General features: G+C 50.2%; 1 protein-coding gene across 9 annotated transcripts in view; it reads left to right on the top strand.

Annotated features, from left to right (window-relative positions):
- Afap1 (actin filament associated protein 1) overlaps nucleotides 1–21,545 on the top strand; it is a 122,443-nt gene that overhangs the window by 86,375 nt on the left and 14,523 nt on the right. For 3 of the 9 annotated variants that reach the window (XM_076545714.1, XM_076545715.1, XM_042285892.2), the window contains 4 exons: nucleotides 6,154–6,365; nucleotides 10,122–10,267; nucleotides 17,325–17,442; nucleotides 20,126–20,179. In XM_076545714.1, the coding sequence (XP_076401829.1) occupies nucleotides 6,154–6,365; nucleotides 10,122–10,267; nucleotides 17,325–17,442; nucleotides 20,126–20,179 (530 nt within the window). Of the gene's footprint in view, nucleotides 1–6,153; nucleotides 6,366–10,121; nucleotides 10,268–17,324; nucleotides 17,443–20,125; nucleotides 20,393–21,545 lie in introns of all 9 variants that reach the window. The other 6 variants (XM_016004032.3, XM_076545713.1, XM_042285889.2 and 3 more) reach the window with 2 other exon arrangements.

The following is a 21,545-nucleotide window of genomic DNA, read 5'->3' as shown; positions in this document are numbered from 1 at the left end:
CAGGGCTGTGTAGTGAGTACTAACCAGGCAGGGCTATGTAGTGAGTATTAACCAGGCAGGGCTGTGTAGTGAGTACTAACCAGGCAGGGCTGTGTAGTGAGTACTAACCAGGCAGGGCTGTAGTGAGTACTAACTTGGCAGGGCTGTGTAGTGAGTACTAACCAGGCAGGGCGGTGTAGTGAGTACTAACCAGGCAGGGCGGTGTAGCGAGTACTAACCAGGCAGGGCGGTGTAGTGAGTACTAACCAGGCAGGGCTGTGTAGTGAGTACTAACCAGGCAGGGCTGTGTAGTGAGTACTAACCAGGCAGGGCTATGTAGTGAGTATTAACCAGGCAGGGCTGTGTAGTGAGTACTAACCAGGCAGGGCTATGTAGTGAGTACTAACCAGGCAGGGCTGTGTAGTGAGTACTAACCAGGCAGGGCTGTAGTGAGTACTAACTTGGCAGGGCTGTGTAGTGAGTACTAACCAGGCAGGGCGGTGTAGTGAGTACTAACCAGGCAGGGCTGTGTAGTGAGTACTAACCAGGCAGGGCTGTGTAGTGAGAAGACTCTCTATCAGAAAAACAGAAGTGAAAACAAGAAAGGGCTGTAACTGTCCTTGTGGATCGCTGTTGCAGACTCCACTTCCCATCGGTGTGAACACACAAGTCCCTCATTCCAAGTCACTCTGTTTACAGTGCCCTCTGCCCCCATTGAGCACCCTCCTTGGGGGTTGAATCAGGAAGGAATCATGACCTCTGTAGGCACCAGGAGCCCGGTGCAGCCCAGACTCCCCCTCTCATCAAGTGGCTGTTGGGGACAGAAGGACAGAATCAGGGCAGCTGGTGATGACGGTTTCCACATCACAGTCCCTTCCCTGAGGAGAGAATTTGGCTGCAGTAAAGCCAACCGAACAGAACTGCCACAGTGGGGAGGTCTGGGGACCCTGCCACAGTGCTCCTGGCCAACCTCCATCTTCCTGGAGCTCTTAGGGACATAGTCCCTCTCCCTGTTTGGCCATCAGCCCCTGTGATGACTGAAGTCAGGAGTTTTGCTTCTGTTTTTTTTTTTTTTTTTTTTAACAGTTCTGGGTCAGTGGAGGAAATAGAAATTAATTTTTTTGAGACATGGTCTCACTATGTAAACCAGGCTGGCCTTGAACTCACAGAGATCTGACTGCCTCTGTCTCCTGAGTGCTGGATTAAAGGCCCGACTAGAGGTTTAAAAAAAAATGCTTTTAGGAGGAATGGTTGCGCATTAACAAGGCAGGCAAGTGAAGGTGAAGTCTGGAGCCTCCTCTGGCAAAAGAGAACACTGATGCTCAGGGAGGGGTGTGACTCCCTCTGAGTCTCGGAGCTCCGTGAAGGCAGAATGGGTGACCCCTAACCCCTACAGACATTTCCTGACTCCCTGTAACTCGTGTCCTCGCCTGCATTTCCTTATCAGAAGAGCACAGCCTTGCAGGCCTCCCCATAAGCTGCTCTGCTGGCGCTGGCACTCTCACACAGTGGCTCATCTCTATGCTGGGCACTTTCTTGAGAGTGTGGGTGATCCCGAGAGCAGGGGCCCGAGGCAGCTGCCCCACACAGCTCTGGCCTCTGCCACACAAATCTGAAACTGCCAAGCAGCTCTTTGCCAGAGCAGGAGTAAGGGGAAGTATCTCTAGGGGACCAGGGAACAATGGGCATTTTCAGCCCGTCAGTGCAGCTGCAGGGCTCTGGGCAGAGGAAAGGAGCTGGACTCAGGCCCGGGGGACTGACCCTGCCAAGCTGAGCCCCTGCAGCTGCCGGGAGACAGCACTAAGCTGATGGGCCAGAAGGGCAGAGCAGCTGAGCAGTCAGAAGAGACTCCCTGGAGTTACTGAGCTGAGCTTGGTGCTTGTCTGAGCACTGCAGTCTGGTTATGGTGGATGGGGTGCTGTGGCTTCCTGGGTGCCCTTTCAGGGCTTTCAGGAGCTGAGGAGCAGACCTGCAGATGCAGCTAGGCTGCCCTAGGTTCTGTCTCTGTCCTCCTGAGAGGTCTTTGAGGAATGCATTAGTGTTGGTTTGGGCAGCTTCTCCCATAGCCCTCCAGGTAATGTACCACAGAGATGCACCAAGACTCCACACCCAAGGTGGCTGTCATCAGGCCTTCCATGGGCTGATGTAGTCCTGGGGTTCTTGTTACTTTATGGAAGTGCGCCCTTCTTCCAGTTCTCCTTTCTGTCAACTCCCCACCACCACCGCCTACCACAGGCACCTTACACTAGTCACACCATCCTGGGCACAAACTTAGAGACCTTCACTTGCTACACACCTGGGATCTCAGTCTTGTCCAAGCCTCCCATTGCATTACTAGAGTATGACACTGCTCTGCTGGGCCCCCATCACCCAGCATGGGCCCAGCACATGGTAGCCGAGTCACTGCTTTGGAGATTCAGGTTGCTGGTCTGGGACATGGGCTCCGGCAGGTCCTTGGTTTCTGTGGGAGTGGAAGAGGAGCTGTGCGAGCACTGAGTGCCTACGTTCCTGTGGCTGTCCATTCTTCACCCGCCATGCCTTCAAGTCAACAAGCACATCCACACACCAGCCCCGCCCAGGGTCAGGAGAAAAACGTGTCGAGTCTTGGGCCTGTAAAGTTGGCTTTGTAATTCTAACGAAGCCTTGTTTATTCTTGCCTTTCTTTCTGTAGAATTTGGAGTGGAAAGAATCTCAAAATATTAAACTAGAATTACCCAGTTTTTAAGATATGTTAGCACCTTACTATAATACGAGTGAGATTTAAAACAAAACAAACAAACAAGCAAAAACCAATCAAGCTGGGCATTGGTGGGGCACGCCTTTAATCCCAGCACTCAGAAGGCAGAGGTAGGAGGATCTCAATGAGTTTGAGACCAGCCTGGTCTACAGAGTGAGTTCTAGAACAGCCAGGGAAACCCTGTTTTCAAAAACCAAAAAACAAACCAAAAACAAAACAAAATCACACAAAACACAAAAAATAAAACTAGTCAAATCAAAACAACAAAACCCTTGTGTAATTGTTTATATAAAGCTTGGGATACAGTTCCCCGAAGCCCCTAGCCTCTGTGCCTGTCCAGAGTCCAGGCCTTTAGGTCCTGGCTGCACTCTGGCACCCTCTGCTGGCAGATGTCTGCTTCAGCTTGCAGACCTGGCTGATCCCCTCAGCAAGGCAGAGGGTGTTGGTACCAAGAGTGGGACCTACCCTTTGACTCCAGATCCCTGCCTGGGGAGCTCTGCCATTCTCTGCCTGGCCTTGCTCATCTCTGTGTTCCCTCCCCCAAGAAAACAAAAAGTTGGGAGCCCCCTTTCTGAGAAAGTGGGGTACCACCGAGGCCAGTTGACAAACACAGAACCATGGACATGTCTAAGAGCTTTCTGTTTACGTAGGCCAGGCCTGTTATCCAGGGAAACTTGCTTTCTCTCTCTCTTTGAAACCTAAATCCCAAGAATGCATTAAATATGGTAATGTCCCATGAAGTCATGGTCTAAATTAAGGGAGGACCTGTCTCATGCAATCATTCCTCCGTGGCTAAAATGTTGGGCAAGCTACGGCATCTGGTGACCGTGGCCAGATTCTGTCTGGAGAGAGGGCACGGCAGAGCCAGTGCTGTCTGTTCAGATGGTGGGCGGTGTCCAGAGACAGCTGTGTGCACGTGGGGAAGTAGCTGCCTGTGAGCCCTAAACCAGAGTCATGGGCAGTTCAGGGGTGTCGCCGCTAAGTTCTCCAGGTGTGCATTAGTCTCTCACTCGTCTCACTACTGACACATGCCCTAGTACCTTCTGCCCAGTCTGCTGGCTGAGGCCACCTGCCTGCTTTAGTGCCGGAGGCTATCTGCCTGGCCTGTTGTCTGAGGCTATCTGCCTGGCCTGGTGTCTGAGGCTATCTGCCTATCCTGGTGTCTGAGGCTATCTGCCTGGCTTGGTGTCTGAGGCTATCTGCCTATCCTGGTGTCTGAGGCTATCTGCCTGGTCTGGTGTCTGAGGCTCTCTACAGTGTGGTCACTGAAGGTCCTGTGCCTCTATATCTTCTACTCCTTGCCTAGACCCTGCTAAGGGCAGCTCAGCTGCTGGTTCTGCAGACCTTCACAAGACAAATCCTTTTCCTACCTGGCAGCTCCATGACTCCCATGATGACGTAGAGTTCAGTGCTTTTTTTTGTTTTGTTTTTTTTAAGTAGGATCTCCAGGTTGATCTTGAACTCACGTCCTCCTACATCTACCTCCTGAGTGCTGAAAATATATTCATGTATTCCCACACTGGTTAGTTTTTATTGTTGAGACAGGGTCTTATTATATAGTCCAGGCTGGCCTTGAACTCTTGATCCTCCCTGCCCCTCACTGCTGCATGCTGGGATCGCAGGCGTGTGCTGTCACTCCCAGGGAGGGTGGCTCTTTAACCGTGGTTAAACAGTCGCTGTGTGTGTGAGCCTTGCCTACGGAGTATATCGAGTTACCCGAGGGCTTCCCGTCATCCTGTTTGTGGACTTGTGCTCCGAAAACACTCAGGCTCTGTTGACACAGGTGACATCTACTCAGAAGTCCAGCATGTGGCTTTCAGCATGACTGAGGCCTGTAGGTGGTGGTCACAACACTAAGACGTTCATCTGACTGCATTTTAAAGCAGGCCTTTCCTTTTAAAATAGCATCAAACCAGAATGGTTCTATCCACACATGAAAAGCCTTTGAAAGAGCAGCATTATGTAACTACGGTGCTCTACAGAGTGAAGATCCCGTGAGGCCTGCAGCCGTGCTGGGAATAACCTTCCTTATCCACCTCCTCTGCTTTCATACAGGCATCGGGTCTGACTGTGGCCTCTGGTAGGGCTCCCCGCACCTGAGGGTGCCTCCTCCACCTTCCCAGGTGGCCCTTGGGGATCAAGTTTAAAAGCTGCCTGAACACAAGAGAGCAGCAAGTCCCCTGTTCCAGAGCCCACAGGCTTCTGTCCCTGTGACCTCACAGATGTCTGGACTGTCACGGCAAATGGCAGTTTTTGTTCATCAAGAGGTAGACTTTAGGGTGTGTGGGTACAGGTACAGGCGATCCACACCTAGACAAGGCCCTACACTTTGCAGATGTGAGTATTCATGGAGTAGTATCTTGAAAATATTCACCAGAGATGTACAAAGCTCTGCCTGGGCCCTGAGTGTGTGAGCATACATGTGAAGTGACACCCGGCCTTCTTCACCGCCTTCCCTTCCCCTGCTGCTCGCCCCTCCCCACTCTCTAGCCCTCTTCTAACCTCTGAGTGCTGGGATCTGCAGTGTGGAACAGTTGGAGGCCATAGTAGCCACAACGGCCACAGCTGCCACAGCCACCACGGAACCTCCAGCTCATGCCTCAGTATTTCTAGACAAGTGTCCGTTGTGTTTATGATAGTCCCAAACTGTCATCTCCATGTGTTTGAGGACTTTTCTCTGTTGGGGATAATTCTCCCTGTAATTTTGTCACGCATGACATCACACCTCTGTGTGACACACTGAAGATACAGTATCATGAGAGATGCACCAGGAACACCATCACACAGACCCAGACTCAGGCAGTCAGGTTTCATCTGCGTTAGTCTCCCCATGAGATGAAGCCCTCGCCTCCACATGTGGGGATGGAACATAGAGACCAGGAGGAGGCCTCGGGCCTGTGGGTGGGGAGCTCATACCAGCCACGTTCCGTCACTTGCTGGAACACATCCAGCGCTGGAGAGCTCAGCACTCCCCGAGCCTCCCACTTCCTGGAGGATTTTCATCTTCAGACACTTTTCTTTCTCTGTCTTCCATGCCCTGCTCACGGTGTTTGCAGTTAGATCTGTTTTGCATGCGATTTCTCTTCTGTTACATGCAGGCAGCTGCCAGTCCCCACGGCCTTCTACACACTCCACACCCACTGTCACTGTCTCAGGGTGGGTTCCAGGTTTCCATGTAAGCAGCAAGCGGCTGAAACTGGTTCTTATGCCATAAAACGGCTTCTGCACCAGTGGAAAGCCTCTGGGTCCTGTGGAGAGTTAGCTGTGTATCAGTGGCTCTTCTCTCTTTGTTGACATTTCAAACCCGGGGTGTGAGCACGTGTTTCACGCATGGCACTTCCCTGGCCTGCAAGAGACCACAGACAAGGGGCCTGGGGAGACCTCGCTTGTGCCTTGGCTTGCTCAGGAGGCTGAGCTGTGCTCCCCTCTCCTTACAGGGTACCTGAACGTGCTCTCCAACAGCCGCTGGCGGGAGCGCTGGTGCAGAGTGAAGGACAGCAAACTCATTTTCCACAAGGACAGGGCTGACCTGAAGACCCACATCGTCTCCATCCCTCTCCGTGGCTGCGAGGTGATTCCGGGCTTGGATTCTAAGCACCCGCTGACCTTCCGCCTGCTTCGCAATGGACAGGAGGTGGCCGTGCTAGAGGTATGGGATTCCCTGGGGCCCCTGTCCAGAGAGGCGTGCACATGCTGTCAACAACGCCGCGGTTAGGTCCTTTGCAGAAGACCCCAGCTCCCTGCAGAATCTGACTTTGATCCAGCCCCTTCCCTCCCTTGGCCCATCCTGTTTTGAGCTATCTTCTGGGTATCTCTTTTGGAGAGTCAGGGACTGCACAGGCTGCCTAGGGTACTGCGCATGACAACTTTGCCTGCCAGAGTTAAATGCCCAGCTCCAAATAATGGGTCACTTTCTCAAAGTGCCCAGGCAATAGCTTGTTGAAAAATCTCCATTAAATAAAATACTTCTCTAAGCATAGGCTACTGGGGCACATGGGGACTTTCCTTCACTTGTCTTTTGGAAAGCTCTCTAGCTGTTTTCTAGTTGAAAAGGCATTTTAGGGTCCCTGGTACCCTGTGGCAGGGTGGTGAGCTGCACAACACAGGAGCAGGAGTACCTTCAGCTTCCCAAGCTGTGGCTGCTGCTGCTGTCCCTCCTCCTCCTCCTCCTCCCCCTCCTCCTCTTCCTTCTTTCTTCTTTTTCAAGGCAGGGTTTCTCTGTGTAGCCCTGTAGCCTTGGCTGTTCTGGAATTTGCTCTGTAGCCCAGGCTGGCCTCAATCTCAAAGATCTGCCTGCCTCTGCCTCCCGAGTGTTGGGATTAAAGGCGTGCGCCGCCGCCGCCGCCGCCGCCGCCGCCGCCGCCGCCGCCGCCACCGCCACCTCCACCACCACCTGGCTGCTTGGCTGCCTTTGAAGGACTAATTCGCCAATCCTCTGTCTTGTTATTTTCTACCTGCCATTAATCCAGATTTATTTTTCCTATTTCCTTCTCTTATTTTGAGTATCCTTATTATGAGTATGACACACACACACACACACACACACACACACACACACACACACACTATATATCCGCAGATGTCAAGACTGTTGGTTTTCCAGGGTACATGTCAATGTGTTCATGCCACAAGGGCAGCAGAAGTGACACTGTGGTAGACAGTGGGCTGACATGCAAACTGTCCACCAGATGCAGAGCCAAATCTTAAATGGCTGTGGTGTGGGGCTCTGACCAGGGTCAAGGTGTCCAGTCAAGCAGTCAGTGAGATCTGGAGTTTCAAAATGTGGGTGCTTATTTTCACAATCGCTTTCACGGTAGGTTTAGTTTTTGTTAGACCAGGACCTGCGTTCTCCCTTCAGAGCTCACTGGTCCCTGAAGGCGCCAGTGATGATGACGGCGCCCCCTGGTGGCTGCTGTGCAGCAACCCACGTCCCAGAAGGCCTGCAGTAGTCCAGGTCTGGGATGCTGTGTCTACCCCTGCTGACAACAGCCAAGTCTGGTGTTCCTCTTGGCCTCTTACCTGCCTGTGAAAACCAGCAATAGGCTAGAGTCAGAGTCCTTTGCAAACCTCCGTGTGGTCTGAGACCTTTGAGTAATGACAGCTGAGACCTTGGAGGAAGCTGTCCTCAGAGCAGATGCAGGTCTCAGGGGAAGCTTCAGAAGCAGATGCCAGAGGCCCCAGGGAAGAAGAGGCAGGGGCTGGCACAGGAGGATGAGAACTGGACTGGGTGTCCGGACAAGAAGAGGAGCTCAGGGTGGGGTGGGTGGGAGCTACCTCTGCAGGTGTCCTTAATGCTGAGTCCATGAAGAGCAGAAAGTTCTCTAGCTTCCAGAACACCTGCAGCCCTAGCAGGCACGTGTTCCTCCAGGGTGGTGGAGAATGCATTTCGTTCTCCTGAAGAACAGCAAGAACTTGTTTAACTGGCATCTTCCCAAGTCAGCAGCTGTTTCTACCGGGCTGAGGTGACTTAGTGCTCACACATAGGACTGTGGGGCTGAGGTGACTTAGTGCTCACACACAGGGCTGTGGGGCTGAGGTGACTTAGTGCTCACACACAGGGCTGTGGGGCTGAGGTGACTTAGTGCTCACACACAGGGCTGTGGGGCTGAGGTGACTTAGTGCTCACACACAGGGCTGTGGGGCTGAGGTGACTTAGTGCTCACACACAGGGCTGTGGGGCTGAGGTGACTTAGTGCTCACACACAGGGCTAGGGATATAGCTCACTTGTCTATCACATTCGAGGCCCTGGGTTCCATCCCCAAAACCACACACAAAAAAGCCATTCGAGTCACACACACACACACACACACACACACACACACACACACACACACCTTACTGATGGTCATGCCGTGGGCCAGCAATGCAGGCTGAAGGCTGTTGCCTGTGCTTCCTCACATTTTTGGGGAATTACAGAACCAGTGTAAAGAAGGGCCACATGCCCTTCCCCACTGTGGTGTTTCCTAATGTCCCAACACACAGATTTCCACACTCTTTTGTGGATCCCCCCCTCCCTCTACTCTTAAATAATTCAATGCGTGTTTGGAAAAAATAACAAAAGTAAGGGGCCACTGCTTTGCTAGAACCACAATGATGGCAAGAAGGGATGCCTAGGTCTTAATCTGAATTTCCCAGTTATGGCAGCATGGTCCTAGTGCCTGATGTTTATCAGAAAACCCTGTGGCTGTTTATCCCCCAAATCTCCCAGTCTCTCCATCCAGCTCATGCTGCTGATACTCTCCAGGGCATGGGCCTGATAGACTATAGAAGATCCTTCCTTTGGAGTGTACCTTCCCCTCCTGACGCTGGGCTATCCTGGCACCCTTAGCAGGAGCCTATGGAAGTGGTGTCACCGAATGGTGTGACCTGTAGGGAGGTGCTTGCTGTCATGTGTCTCACTAATGACGTGATTCATCTCGACACTATTAGTTACTTCTCTATTGCTGTGATAAAATGCCATGATCAAGGCAACTGAGAGAAGAAAGAATATGTTTGGGTTTAGGGTTCCAGAGCAGCAAGAGCCCATCATGTGGGGGGAGGGATGGCAGCAAGCAGCAGACATCGCCATTGGAGCAGGAAACTGAGCTCACATCCTTCTCCAAACCGGAAGTTTATGAGGCTCTTTTCTTTCTAAGCCTGTCCCCAGTAACATAGTTCCTCCATCCAGGCTGCACCACCTAAACCTCCCTAAACAGCTTACCTTAGAGATCAGTCTCTATTTATAAAAACTATATTTTTATACAAAACTCTCTCCAACCTCTTTAAACCAAATTAGTTAAAATTGCAAATACCATCTTAAAAGGTAATGGAGTCTCTAAAGCACTCACAAGGACGGCTTACAAATTTAAAGGTAGTCTGAGAAATACATTAAAGAGGTCATAAGGTCTAGCACCCCCAGGTGTCTTAAAAACATACAGAGCCGGTGAGAACCACAGAATAGTGTTACTCCTGCAGAGATGCAGTGGACATGGTAAGTCGCCTTCTTGTTCTTTTAAATAGTATCTTGATAAGAGAAACATGCTCAGCCTCTCAGACCACACCAGCTGTAGCCAGGACATCTGGGAGCTGTGGGGGAGGGAGAGCACCCTCATGTTTCCAGACCCTCAGCAGAGTTTGTGACAACACGTTGTGGCTCAGATGCCTGTGAATCTCTAAGTCTTCCAGTTGGGTGCCCTCTCTCGGATAATGGGGAGGCACCTTGGTAGCTCAGACTTTTAGTTCCTTCCATAATTTTCCTATAACCTCTAGCTCTAGGGCCTAGTGTGAACACAAGGCCAGTCCTCTCACTCAGGCCATGCATGTGGCTCTTTTCTCGGCCACACTTGGGGCTCCATATTTTCTTTCCCTTCCTGTCACACATCTCTGTCTTTGGTTAAAAGAATCATGCTTTCTTCCCCGTGGCAGGCATCATCTTCTGAAGACATGGGCAGATGGATTGGCATCTTACTGGCTGAGACGGGGTCATCAACAGACCCAGGCGCCCTGCACTATGATTACATAGACGTGGAGATGTCAGCAAACGTCATCCAGACGGCTAAGCAGACCTTCTGGTAAGACTCATGCAGAGCCTGTGGAAGTCCTGAACTGGCAGCATCCTTCTTCTAAGAACTGTTTCACAGGAGGTGCTGGGTGGGCATGCAAACCAGAAGCATGCCTGAGGACTTTTCCTTGGTGGGGTGCTGGCCCTGGTGGCCCTAATGTTGGTCATTTCAGGCCCCTGGGATTTCTGCTAGAGCAGGCTTGTCACACTTGGCTTCGTGGGCCAGATGGCCCCTGTTACAGTCACTTAGCTCTGCCCTTGCAGCCAGAGACAGTAAGGGATTGTGGCTGTTTTTATTTTCACCACCAGGTACTAGTCCTGATTTTGTCCTGTGGGCAGCTGGGCAGATGTTGCCAGCTTCTGTGGGATTAGGAGCCTTCTAGAAAGGATTCTGTATGTTGCTGAAATAAGGCCCAAGATTTTTTTGTTTTGTTTTTTCATTTTTTTTAATATATATTTTATTTTACAATACCATTCAGTTCTACATATCAGCCATGGGTTCCCCTATTCTCCCCCTCCCACCCCCTCCCGTTACCCCCAGCCTACCCTCCATTCCCACCTCCTCCAGGACAAGTCCTCCCCCGAGGACTGCGATCAACCTGGTAGACTCAGTCCAGGGATCATTTTGTTTTTTTTGAGGCAGGGTATCTCTGTGTAGCCTTGGCCATGCTGGAACTCTTTCTGGAGACCAGGTAGGCTTTAAACTCAGAGACTTAACTGCCTCTGGTTCCCAAGTGCTAGGATTAAAGCCATGTGCCCCCACGATCCAGCAAAGCCCAAGATCTTAAATCTGTCAGTGCAGCACTTTCTAAATTTAAGTTGTGACAAATAATGCTACTTTGTGCAAAAGCACACTTTTGAGCCAGGATGCTTCCTGAACACAATAATAATGGGGGGTTTGTAGCAGCAGTTCCCATGCTGGCAGTCAGCATCATGGGGAATTCAGCAGCACTGGGCATTCAGCATCATCAGCTGTCCCATGAGGTCCAAGTGTTTTCCATGCTACCTGAGATGTGTTCTCCTTTCTCGACGTTTTGACATGTGCATTGTTGTCCAGGCTGTGATGATGAACAGGGTCCTCCACAGTGCTGTGCCCCTGGCATGCATCCCCCTCATACACAGGGACAGTAGGGAATGCTGGATGTATTTGGGGTGACCTTGGACTAGGAGGACTTCAGTTGCTCTGGTGTTCTGAGTGCCACAGTGAGCCCCACATGGCCCAGGGGTGAAGAGCCGCACAGCTCTTCCAGAGAACTTCCAGGCAGCGAGTTGCCCATGGGTTGCCTGGCTGCCATTTCTAAATTCCTTGTTTTTACCTTGAAAGACAGTAGGAAGGGCTTAAATTCAGTAGGTAGTGGGCAGGAACTCTTCATAGAAGACCTGAAACCAGTCACGAGTCCCGAAACACTAGGAAATCTGAACAAAGCATCCTGGGCCAGTTGTGACGTGTCCAAATGCACTCAGACACATAGGTCAATCCTTGTATCTGACCTCTTTTTTTTTTTTTAACATTTATAAAGTACTTTAAAATATTTTTATGCGATATATTTTGATTGTATTCTTTCTTCTTCCATAACTCCTCCAAGATCTTCCCATCCACTCAACTTTGTATTCTCTCTGTCTCAAAACAAAGACAAAAAAACAAAGAAAACAAAACAAAGCCCAAAAGACAAAAACTACCAAACCATAACCAAAAAAGCACACACACAAAACCACCCAGGGTCCTTTTTGTGTTGGCAACTATTCCTAGGCGTAGGGCCAGGCCTAGAATGTGGTTGACATGCCTGCTGACACTCCATTGAAGAACATGGATTTTCCCTTTCCTAGTGGGTATCAACTGCAAATAGCTTATTTTGGGGTTGGGGGGTGAGTGTTGAGATAGGGTCTCTCTACAAAGCTCTGGCTGCCCTGGAACTCACTCTGTAGACCAAGCTGATCTCGAACTCCACCTGCCTCTGCCTCCTGAGTGTTGAAATTAAAGATGTGCTCCACCATACCCAGTACAAATAGCTTTTGGTTCATGGTGGAACCTTGTGTCTACTTTTCCTCCATGCTGGGGTTTTGTCTGGTTTAAACCTGTGCAGATCTTGTGTGTGCTGCCATAGTCTCTGTGAGTTCATACATGGATCAGTTCTGTTGTGTCTGGAAGACAGTTTCCTTGGAGTCATCCACCACCTCTGGCTCTTACAATTTTTCTTTCTCCTCTTCCTCTTTGGACTTTGAGGGAAGTTTGGTGAAAACATTCCATTTATAACTGAGTGCTCCAAAGTCTCTCACTTTCTACACATTGTCCAGTTGATGATCCTGCTTTAATTACCATCTACTGTAAGAAGCAGACTCTCTGATGAGGGTTGGGCAATGTTCTGGTCTTTAGCTATAGCAGTATTTCATTAGGAGTCATTTTACTGCTATATTCCTTTAGCAGAATAATTGTTGTAGGTTTTCCCTTAGAATCTATTTACTCCCAGGTTCTTGGTCACTTTAGCAGTGGTAGGTATGAGTTCCATGTCATAGAGCGGGGCCTTAATGTCAATTAAAAAAATGGTTGGTTACTACCATAACATTTGTGCCACTATCACACCAGTATGCAGACAGATTGCTGTTGTAGGTCAATGGGGTTTGTAGCTGGGTTATATTAATGATTTTTTTCTCCTCCTGTAGTGTGTATAGTACCTCCCAGCACTATGGACACTACTCAGTAGCGGTAAAACTTCTCTTAGGGCATTAACTCTATTTTTCCAGGTTTGATGGAATGAGTAAGTGGTATCTTCAGCAATAGGACATTACCATCAGGTTGTGGAAATAACCAGTAGCACTGGCAATAGCCTGCAACATTGGGGTGACTATGGGACCCCTTTGGCCAATGACTCAATAAGATGTAACCCATTCCTGCAACTGGGGGTTTTACTCCCCCTGTATGGTATCTCCATTTAGATTCTTTGTATGTATTTTAGGAAGCTTCTAGTGTAGGGGGTTTCCAAATGGCTTTTCAAAAGGCCTTCACTGTTAGTCGTCCCTCCCATGTTCCCTCTTTTAGCTCTGCCCTCCCCTCCCCCTTCCCACTTAATCCTCCTGTTCTAGTTCTCCTTTATAACTCTATATCCTATCTCCCCTTTCTTGGGGCACTCCCCCGCCATCCCTTACAAACTACCCAACTCCTATGTGGCTATTTTAAATGAAAAAGATTTTGTACAGCAAAGGTTCAATCATTCCGGCAATGTGGCAGCCTACAGAACCGGGGGAAAACTTTACCACTTAAACACCTGACAAAAGGTTAGTATCCAGATGATGCATAGATCTAAAAAAATCTGAACATCAAGAAAACAAATAAGGCAGTTTTTAAAACAGGGTATAGAAATATCTTAGGGTTCTTCTGATAAAATACGGTGACCAAACACAGCTTGAGGAGGAAAGGGCTTATTTCACCTTATAGTTCCACACCACAGCCCATCCCTGAAGTCAAGGCTGGAACTCCAGCGGGGCACCTCATACTGTGAGGTCTCCACAGCTTGATAGATCAACAGTTGTTATCTGTACTTACGTGGAAGTTACTAAAATCCCCCAAATAAAACTCACTTAACATGGACTCTAACCAGCAAACAGATCACCATGTTCAGGAGAAACCCTGAATTCCCCTCTGGACACAGCTCAGCTTTTCCTTTATAACTGAGCAGAATTTTAATCTGAACCAAATGTGGGGTGGCCACAGCTTGGAGAAAGGACTGCAGATTGCTGTTTCAAACACTCTTCATTAAAAAGGCGTATGCCATAAACTTAGCCTAGGAATCTTTTTTTTTTTTTACCTCATTAAAATCTTTTTAGGGATGTTAGCTAGCAATAAAGTTAATTTTCATGTTTTAGTTTTCTAGCCAAACATTCCCATAAAACTTAACAGAGAGGAGACTGAACAAGGAAACAGCCTTCAAAATGTGGCAGCTTGCCAAGGCGATAGGTAGTCTGGGATTAAGTTAATTTTTCGCTTTTTATAACTTGGCAGCCATGTGGTGATTCTTTGCCAAACGATTATGAGAATTATCAGCAATTGTGTCTGACTGAAGGAAAGAAGGTAATAATGTTCTGAAAAGGAACAGGAAGCAGAGACAAAAACCCTGCAGGACTCTCCCTGGAGAGTGGCACATCAGAGTGTGGATGGTGCTGGACACTGGGACATGGCATGAGGCTGACCAAAGACCGTGAGTCAGGTGACAGGACAGTGCCCTGGCACTTCCCCTGGACATCTCACAAGTGTCGCCCATCGCAGGCCCAGCAGAACGTGGTGGTGGTACTGATGCTTCTGCCCGACTGAAGAGGGACAGTGTGGGGAGAGCCACCTTCTGGCCACCATCTTCAGGCCCCTGCCAGTCTCTGCATTTACATACAGCATTCCCTAGGATGTCCTTATGTTTTAGATTTGGCATCTTTTCCACTTACACACTTGACTGAAAGTCATTGTAGAAAGACCACTAGAGGGGAACGTAGGCCCCCTGCTGACTCTTGGCTCTGCATGAGTTCTCTGTACTGGCCCTGGCCCGCTCTGTAAATTTTAGGATGTTTTGGCCAATGGAGAAGGCCTCTGCCAATGAGGACATGTGTGTATATGCTTTTTGAATCCTTTGGGCATCCCAGTTGAAGGGAGCAGAAGTGTACCCACTGTACTTTGTTGACTGTTCTCGATCCTTCCTGATATCTGTGCATAAGTATTGAGTACTGGGCATGGTGCCAGAATCTGACGCCACAAAGCAAATATGAGGTCCCTGCTGTGTGGAGGGAAGAGCTATATGAACACACAGGCAGCGCTGAGTGTTCGGCAGTGGTGTGCTCACCACCAGCAGGTGCAGGCACACTAGCTGTCCTGCCGTCCTCCACTGAGTCTTTTAGTCAATGCCTTAAACATGTATGTGAAACATGCAGGATCTCCCAAGTGGCTTAATGACTCTTCCCTTATTGCACTTTCTCCTTCCCATGACTTTAACTTTCCTCCACTCGATTTGACGAAGATTAAGTATAGGATAATTATATCTTTGTTCATAAACTAAAAAGTCTGTCATTGCATCTGCCCGAGGAGCCGTGCTTGCTAGCTTCTTCCAGCAGGTGGCAGCAGTGCACTGTGAGAGACGCAGCCATTAGGGTGTGCAGAGCCACACAGGTGGCTGGCTGTATTGCCCCAAGCTACTTTCCTCAGAGAAATGACGTTTGGGGAGAGATGCTTTGTCAGTTAACTTTATGTGATTTTAGTTTCCCCATTTAGGAGAAAATGCTGCCCTTGGTTCTTTCTTCCTGGGTTTTCACCGTTCTCCTAAAACAAGCCCAGCTCCCCGAGAGTCCGGCCCACCGCTCCTCCATTGTGCTCTGGAGATGCTTGTGTTCTGGTGGGGAGAGGCAGATGAGGAGCAGGTACAGAATAGGCTAGGTCAGGATACAAAAGGAGGAAAGTCAGCATTGCAGAGGGAGTCTCCTCTGGTGCATGCGGGAGACTCCTAAGAGCTGCCTCCTGGGTGGGAGGGGGGCAGTGGAGACGTGGAAGATGCTGAAGAGGCCCTGAGCAGTCCTGACACATGCAGGCTGGGAAGCAGGAAGCCGGAGGAGCCGGGGTTGGAGCTGCAGTCTGGTTAATGCGGCCCGCTCTGGACAGTGTTGCTCTGATTTTTCTTGGTGACTTTTGAAGCCTCTGGGTAGTGGTAGGCAGAGGGTTCGTGTGCTCTGGCTCTCTGGGGAGCATGGATGGGAAGGAGAGACAAATTGTCCTTTCTCTACATGTGCAGACTCTTGTCTCCACCTCTGGCCACCAGGTATGGGCTCTTCTCACACTGGGAGATACCCCAGTTCTCTGTGGACTCCAGCAGGGGCCACTGTAGGACAATTTTAACACTGTCCACCAGGACACAGTGTCAGGCCCTGAAGAGCAAAAGCTCTGGCCCCAGGACTCTGTCCATTTTAGATGTCATTCACAAATCCAGTTTGTCATCCATGCTCATTAAAGAGCCGGTGTTAATTTGAGGTTTTCACAACCCCCACAGACACTTCTTAGACCCCAGGAAGTGGTTTGTTTGCTAGGTGTGTGTTAGGAATCCACCAGCATGGAACTAACTCTTGGGGAGGAGGGGCAGAGGGTCAGTTATGGGATACAGGAGCTGCCACCTCTTCCCTGGGTACAGTGCTATCCCTGGATCTGGAAGCTTCCTTGGGTACATGCCTTCTCTAGGGATGGTGACATCCCTGGGTGTAGCACTTTCCCTGGATACAGTGCTCTCCCAGAGTGAACACCTTCCCTGGGTACAGCTTCTTCCTGGATGAACTGCCTTCCTGGTGCCTCCAATCCAGAAGCTCTTCCACCCTCTCAGAGCTGAAAGTCTCTGGCTGATCATATAGCACCCCCATCCCTAAACCCTTCAGACTTTCCAGGCATAGTGAGCAGCTCATTATGATGGACAAAGGCAGCCTGTCTCCCATCATCATTAGGAAATCCCAAGATTTAGGGGCTTTGGCCAAGTATAGGAACCGAGACCCAAGCATGTACGTCATACGTATAGCAGCAGCACAGGCTTCTGAAGCCTGCGCATGGCTGTTCTCAGGCCTTTCAGAAGATCAGGGGCCAGCTGGAGGTGTGCTGTGTGGCTGCCAGAGCTCAGTGAGCATTTGATGGACAGCCTCACACATCCCATAGAAGGCCAGGGAATGGTGGAGGCCACATCCCCTGCCTTTGGGAGTGGCCAGACTCTGCAGACAGGTTGATACTGGCTCATTGCTGTGAGGGGACCAGCCCATCAGAAAGAGCTGCTGTGCCCTCCCGGGATGTATGTTTTCTCTGGCCACGTGAAAATAGTGGGGCCTGTCTGGCCCTCTCCACTTGTAGGTGCTGCTATACATCTGCATACATGGTATCCATAGTCTGTGCTGGGGCCTGTCTTCGCTCTGGGTGAGGACTGGCTCCAGTCCCTGGAGATGACATGAACATCTTTCTAAGGGTCCTAAGGGTTCTGCCTCTGAGCCTGACATAGCCTTTGGTACATCAAGGTTCACAGAGGCCCTGCTGATTAACTGGCGTGTCCATGTTTTCTCTCTCTCAGCTTTATGAACAGGCGGGCAGTGTCCACGAGCCCATACCTGGGGAGCATCTCCAACGGCTACGCCCACCCCAGCGGGACAGCACTACACTACGATGATGTCCCCTGTGTCAACGGCTCGGTGAGTGTCCTTCCAGAGCCAATGGTCAGTTTTGTTGGAAGACAAATTGCTAGCTGGTTCTGTCCTGCAGTGCCTAGTTTTCCATCCTAGTGAGTTGAGACTGGGAATTGTACCACTTCTCCCCCAAACCCTGGTCTCTGACACGAACAGCGGCCATGTGATCCCTAGTAGACAGCTCGTCCTCTCCTGTTACCATCATCACGCACACCCGAGACACTGGCTAGAAGATAGTGGATTAAATTAGAATAAGTAAATGGAGCCGAAAGAATATTCGGTTTTACAACTTGTGTCAGTGAGACACAACACAGTGTAAGTTCCCGACTAGTTATGCCCAGTACAGCTGCAGCCACCATCCGGCCATCAGACAGAGACAGTACCCTGGAGTGGCTGCCTTGTTGCACACTTGGATGGTTCCTGGCATGGCTGGTGTGGAGCATTCACATGTGAGGATACTTTGTGGCAGTGTCATTGTGTGTCCGTCTATCCGTAGTTTTTATTTTTTTCTGTTTTGTCCAATGTTTCTGGGTCATTAGCAGAGCCCTGCTGGGTCTCTGTTGTTTGGCTGATGGCTGTGTACTGTGTACCTTTGGTGGTCAGGCCTGTGCCTGCCTATGTGGTGAGCAGGTGTGGCAGAGCAGGTGTGGGAAGCCTTGTGCTGAGAGGAGCCAGTGTGTCTTAAGAGTTTCTCAACGTTAGACTTGCATCCTTTCTGTTCCCATCTTCCTTCCTTCCTTCCCCAGTATTCTGACAACCCTGGGAGACCTGGTGCCCTCTATCTTTTGCCCTGTAGCCCTGCGAACAGATCTGTGCTGACTCTAGGGGCTATGCCCGGTGAGCGCTGTGTGCAGGGCTCTCAGCCCGGCCTGTGTGTCATTGTGGTCCCCTCATCCCCATTCTTGCTATTGTCAAGGTGAGGCCTGGCTTCTGTGGCCTCTGTATCCGTGCAGCCCCAGCATCACTGCATGGGCCCTGTACTCCAAAATCTAGGCTCCCCTCAGGGGTGAGCTGCCCTCCCTTCCCTGTGGCTCAGCAGCCTTCTGTAGGCCCTCCAGACAGGGACCCAGTCACCTGGGCGGTCCAGACACCAGCTGGCTCAGGTACCCTCAGTGCCTCTCCCCAGGTTCACCCATGGCTTCATGTGTGTTTGGAAATAAACAGCTCTGTGCTAAGGAATCCTCCCTACACCCATGTGCTGGGCTTTAGGAGCTGAGACATCATGCCCCGTGTGTGTGTGTGTTCTGCCCTTTTGTTTCCTCGTGGCTTCCCTGCTCAGGCTTCCTCAGCCTGGTTCCTGTGTACAGGAACATGTACCACATGACTGCATTTTGGAGGCTTCATTTCCGAGTTCCATAAAGTCTATACTTTATGACCAAATGCTCAGAGTGTCAGTATTATTTCCCCTATAAAAGTTCGGTTCATTCTGCACTCCCTTTGATTCCTTGAGAAGGAAGGGCACATACTCATTCTTATTCTAGAAACTTCTGTGGGATTTCGTCACTGTTTACTGAGTGTTCCACATGACTTGATCCTTGCTATTTTAGGAAAATGAGAGTCAAGTATAGGCCATTGTGTATCTGTGTGGCTGTCACTGAAATGCTCGATCCTGGCTTTTCTATGTTGTTTTAGGTTGTTCGCTTGTCCCCAGCATCACAAAAATAGACACTGATGTGGCTGCAGAAGAAGATACCCCCACCCTGGGATTTTAGGCCTTTCCTATTTTTATAACAAAGGGCTGTAATTATAGTCTGGCAGGAAGGAGCGCTGCATGGAGAACATAAAAAAACAGGCTGAAATGGGCAGAATATATGAATTAATATTTCCTTTTATAATGCAGGGCAATTTACAAAGACCTTTAAAGTCTAAAGGGATCTGGCAGTGGTTAAGAGTGTGGGGTTTCTTTATGCTCTCCTGCCAGTGCTCCGGAGTCCCTGTGTCCTGAGAAGTGGCTTTGAACTGTTAACTCTTTGTTCAGGTCCTCTGCTAGCATAATGCCATTGTTCCATCGAAGTCTGAGGCATCCTGCATTATGTGATTACGTGACTTCTGTCTTCAGCAGACTTTTTTGCCGTGGCAATCTTTCCAGATGCTTAAGTGTAGCACTTAGATTATGGCGACCTTGATGGTGGATTTGTTGGCCACAAGGCAGCATGGATGAATTCAGGGTGTTCTTGATGGCAGTCATGTTCCTCCATCAGAGTCTGCGGTTCCACGACAGCACAGTGTGTGGCCGTGACTCGGCCCAGCTCAGCCTTTCCCCAGTTGTGTGAGCTGCCTTTGCCTCAGTTTCCCCTGTTTGCTAAGTGGACTCTGTGATGTGTAAGCCAGTGTGTCCGGGGCACAGCAGGTGCCATGGCCCTTGACCGTGATCTCACATGCCTTCCTGTGTAGCAGAGAGCTCCAGGCTGTGCCCAACTCCCCCGACCTCACTTCCTGTGCATCAGCATTCTTCATTTTGAAAGACAGAACAAAACGGTCATAATCTAATGACTCTGGAATGGTTTAAGGACAGAGAAACCTTTCTCAATACTCCAAAGGCAAAGGGACCCTTATGAAGCCGCCCAGAGCTGTGGGAGTTTGTGCCTGCCATATGTGTCATGAGAGCTTTGGGGGCTGCTAACATCTCGCTATGCTGACCTTCTCTCTCCTCGTCTGGCCACTAACGAACAGGCTGTATGTGTTGCAGTGGGACATGGATGGCGGCTTTCCTGGCTGTGGGAGCAGAGGCCTGGCGGAAGAGGTGCTTTATGATAACGCGGGCCTCTACGATAACTTGCCATCGCCGACAATCTTTGCTCGCTCCTCTCCTGCTGACCGGAGGGCGTCTCGGACACCCGCTGACAGGCTGTCCTCTAACCACTACAAATCCCCCACCTCCTGCAGCCCACCCTGCTCCCCACCTGTCACTAACACCTCTTCTGTGGGGAGGGCATCTCTCGGGCCGCACTCCCAGGTACAGATTGCGTTCCCAAACTCCCTGACATCACCAATGGACCTGCAATGGCCGTGTGTGTACTCACCTCTCACATACCAAAGGGTCACAGTCTTCGACCATAGCCTAATTCACAGTTAGCCACTGAGGGACTGGAGAGACATTTATGACCAGCTCCCAGCTTGTCTGGCTCCCCCCAACCCGACTCCTGGAGAATTTCCCAGTGCGCTTTCAGAATTATGTCAAAGATTATGAAGAGAGGCCATGCAACTTTCCAGAAGATTCTGGAATGGCAGGTTTCTCTAGTATATTCTACCTGTGTATAAGTGAGCAAGGGTTGCCCCCAGGGAGTGGTTAGTTCCTGTCTGTAAATGTGGTCAGCACTATTCTGAGAGCCAGTGTGTTTTCTGGGAGAATATGACATGTGCCCTGTACCTGTGTGACAGGAGGGCTCTGATTCTGGGTGACAAATAGGCTTGTGGCTGAACTCTTGTTCGCCCACTCTCTGTGACATGCATCAACATTTCAGAGCAGACACTAACCGCCTTCATGAATTTTTAGCCTAAGCATTTTGTATGTTCTGCCTGGAGTCCTGGTGCCTCATTTAAGAACACTCGGAGAAAAAGCAAGAGGCCAGACTTTCCACATTCCGTTCCATTCTTTGGGTAGTTTTGAGAAAATAACAGACACCAGGCAAGGTCCAGGCTTCCAGGTAGTGGTGACTCACTGTGCCACCTCCAGACATTGCGTTGTCAGAACCGACACACAAGGCTTGCACAATTCTATAATGTGTCAGGCACAATTATTCAGATGCCATCCCTGGAGAGTCTGACTCTGGAAGTCTGAGGGGTGTGGACCGCTGAGTGACCAGTGTGAGCACCTCTGGCCTCGACTAGTGTCATGAGGATCCCCACCAGACCTGGCCCATGTGTCTCTATCCATTCGCTGGTCTCATCGTTGTCTTTTGGTCAGCCTAGTAAATGTGCCACCTGTGCATTTGGACTGTCCCTCCCTAGGCGGCATCACACACTGCACGGTGTGGCACTACCACTGTTCCTCAGCCTAGTTTCTGTTTCAAACAGGAAACAGTCCCAGGCTGAATTCTAGTGCCTCTGCTTGTCCCGTCCTTGTGTGGCCATTCTTTTAGGAGCCTGTTGGTAGTGAGGCCGCACAC

The sequence above is a fragment of the Peromyscus maniculatus genome, chromosome 10, assembly GCF_049852395.1.
Source record: "Peromyscus maniculatus bairdii isolate BWxNUB_F1_BW_parent chromosome 10, HU_Pman_BW_mat_3.1, whole genome shotgun sequence".
NCBI lineage: Eukaryota > Metazoa > Chordata > Mammalia > Rodentia > Cricetidae > Peromyscus > Peromyscus maniculatus.
This window is presented reverse-complemented; position numbering and strand designations above follow the sequence as displayed.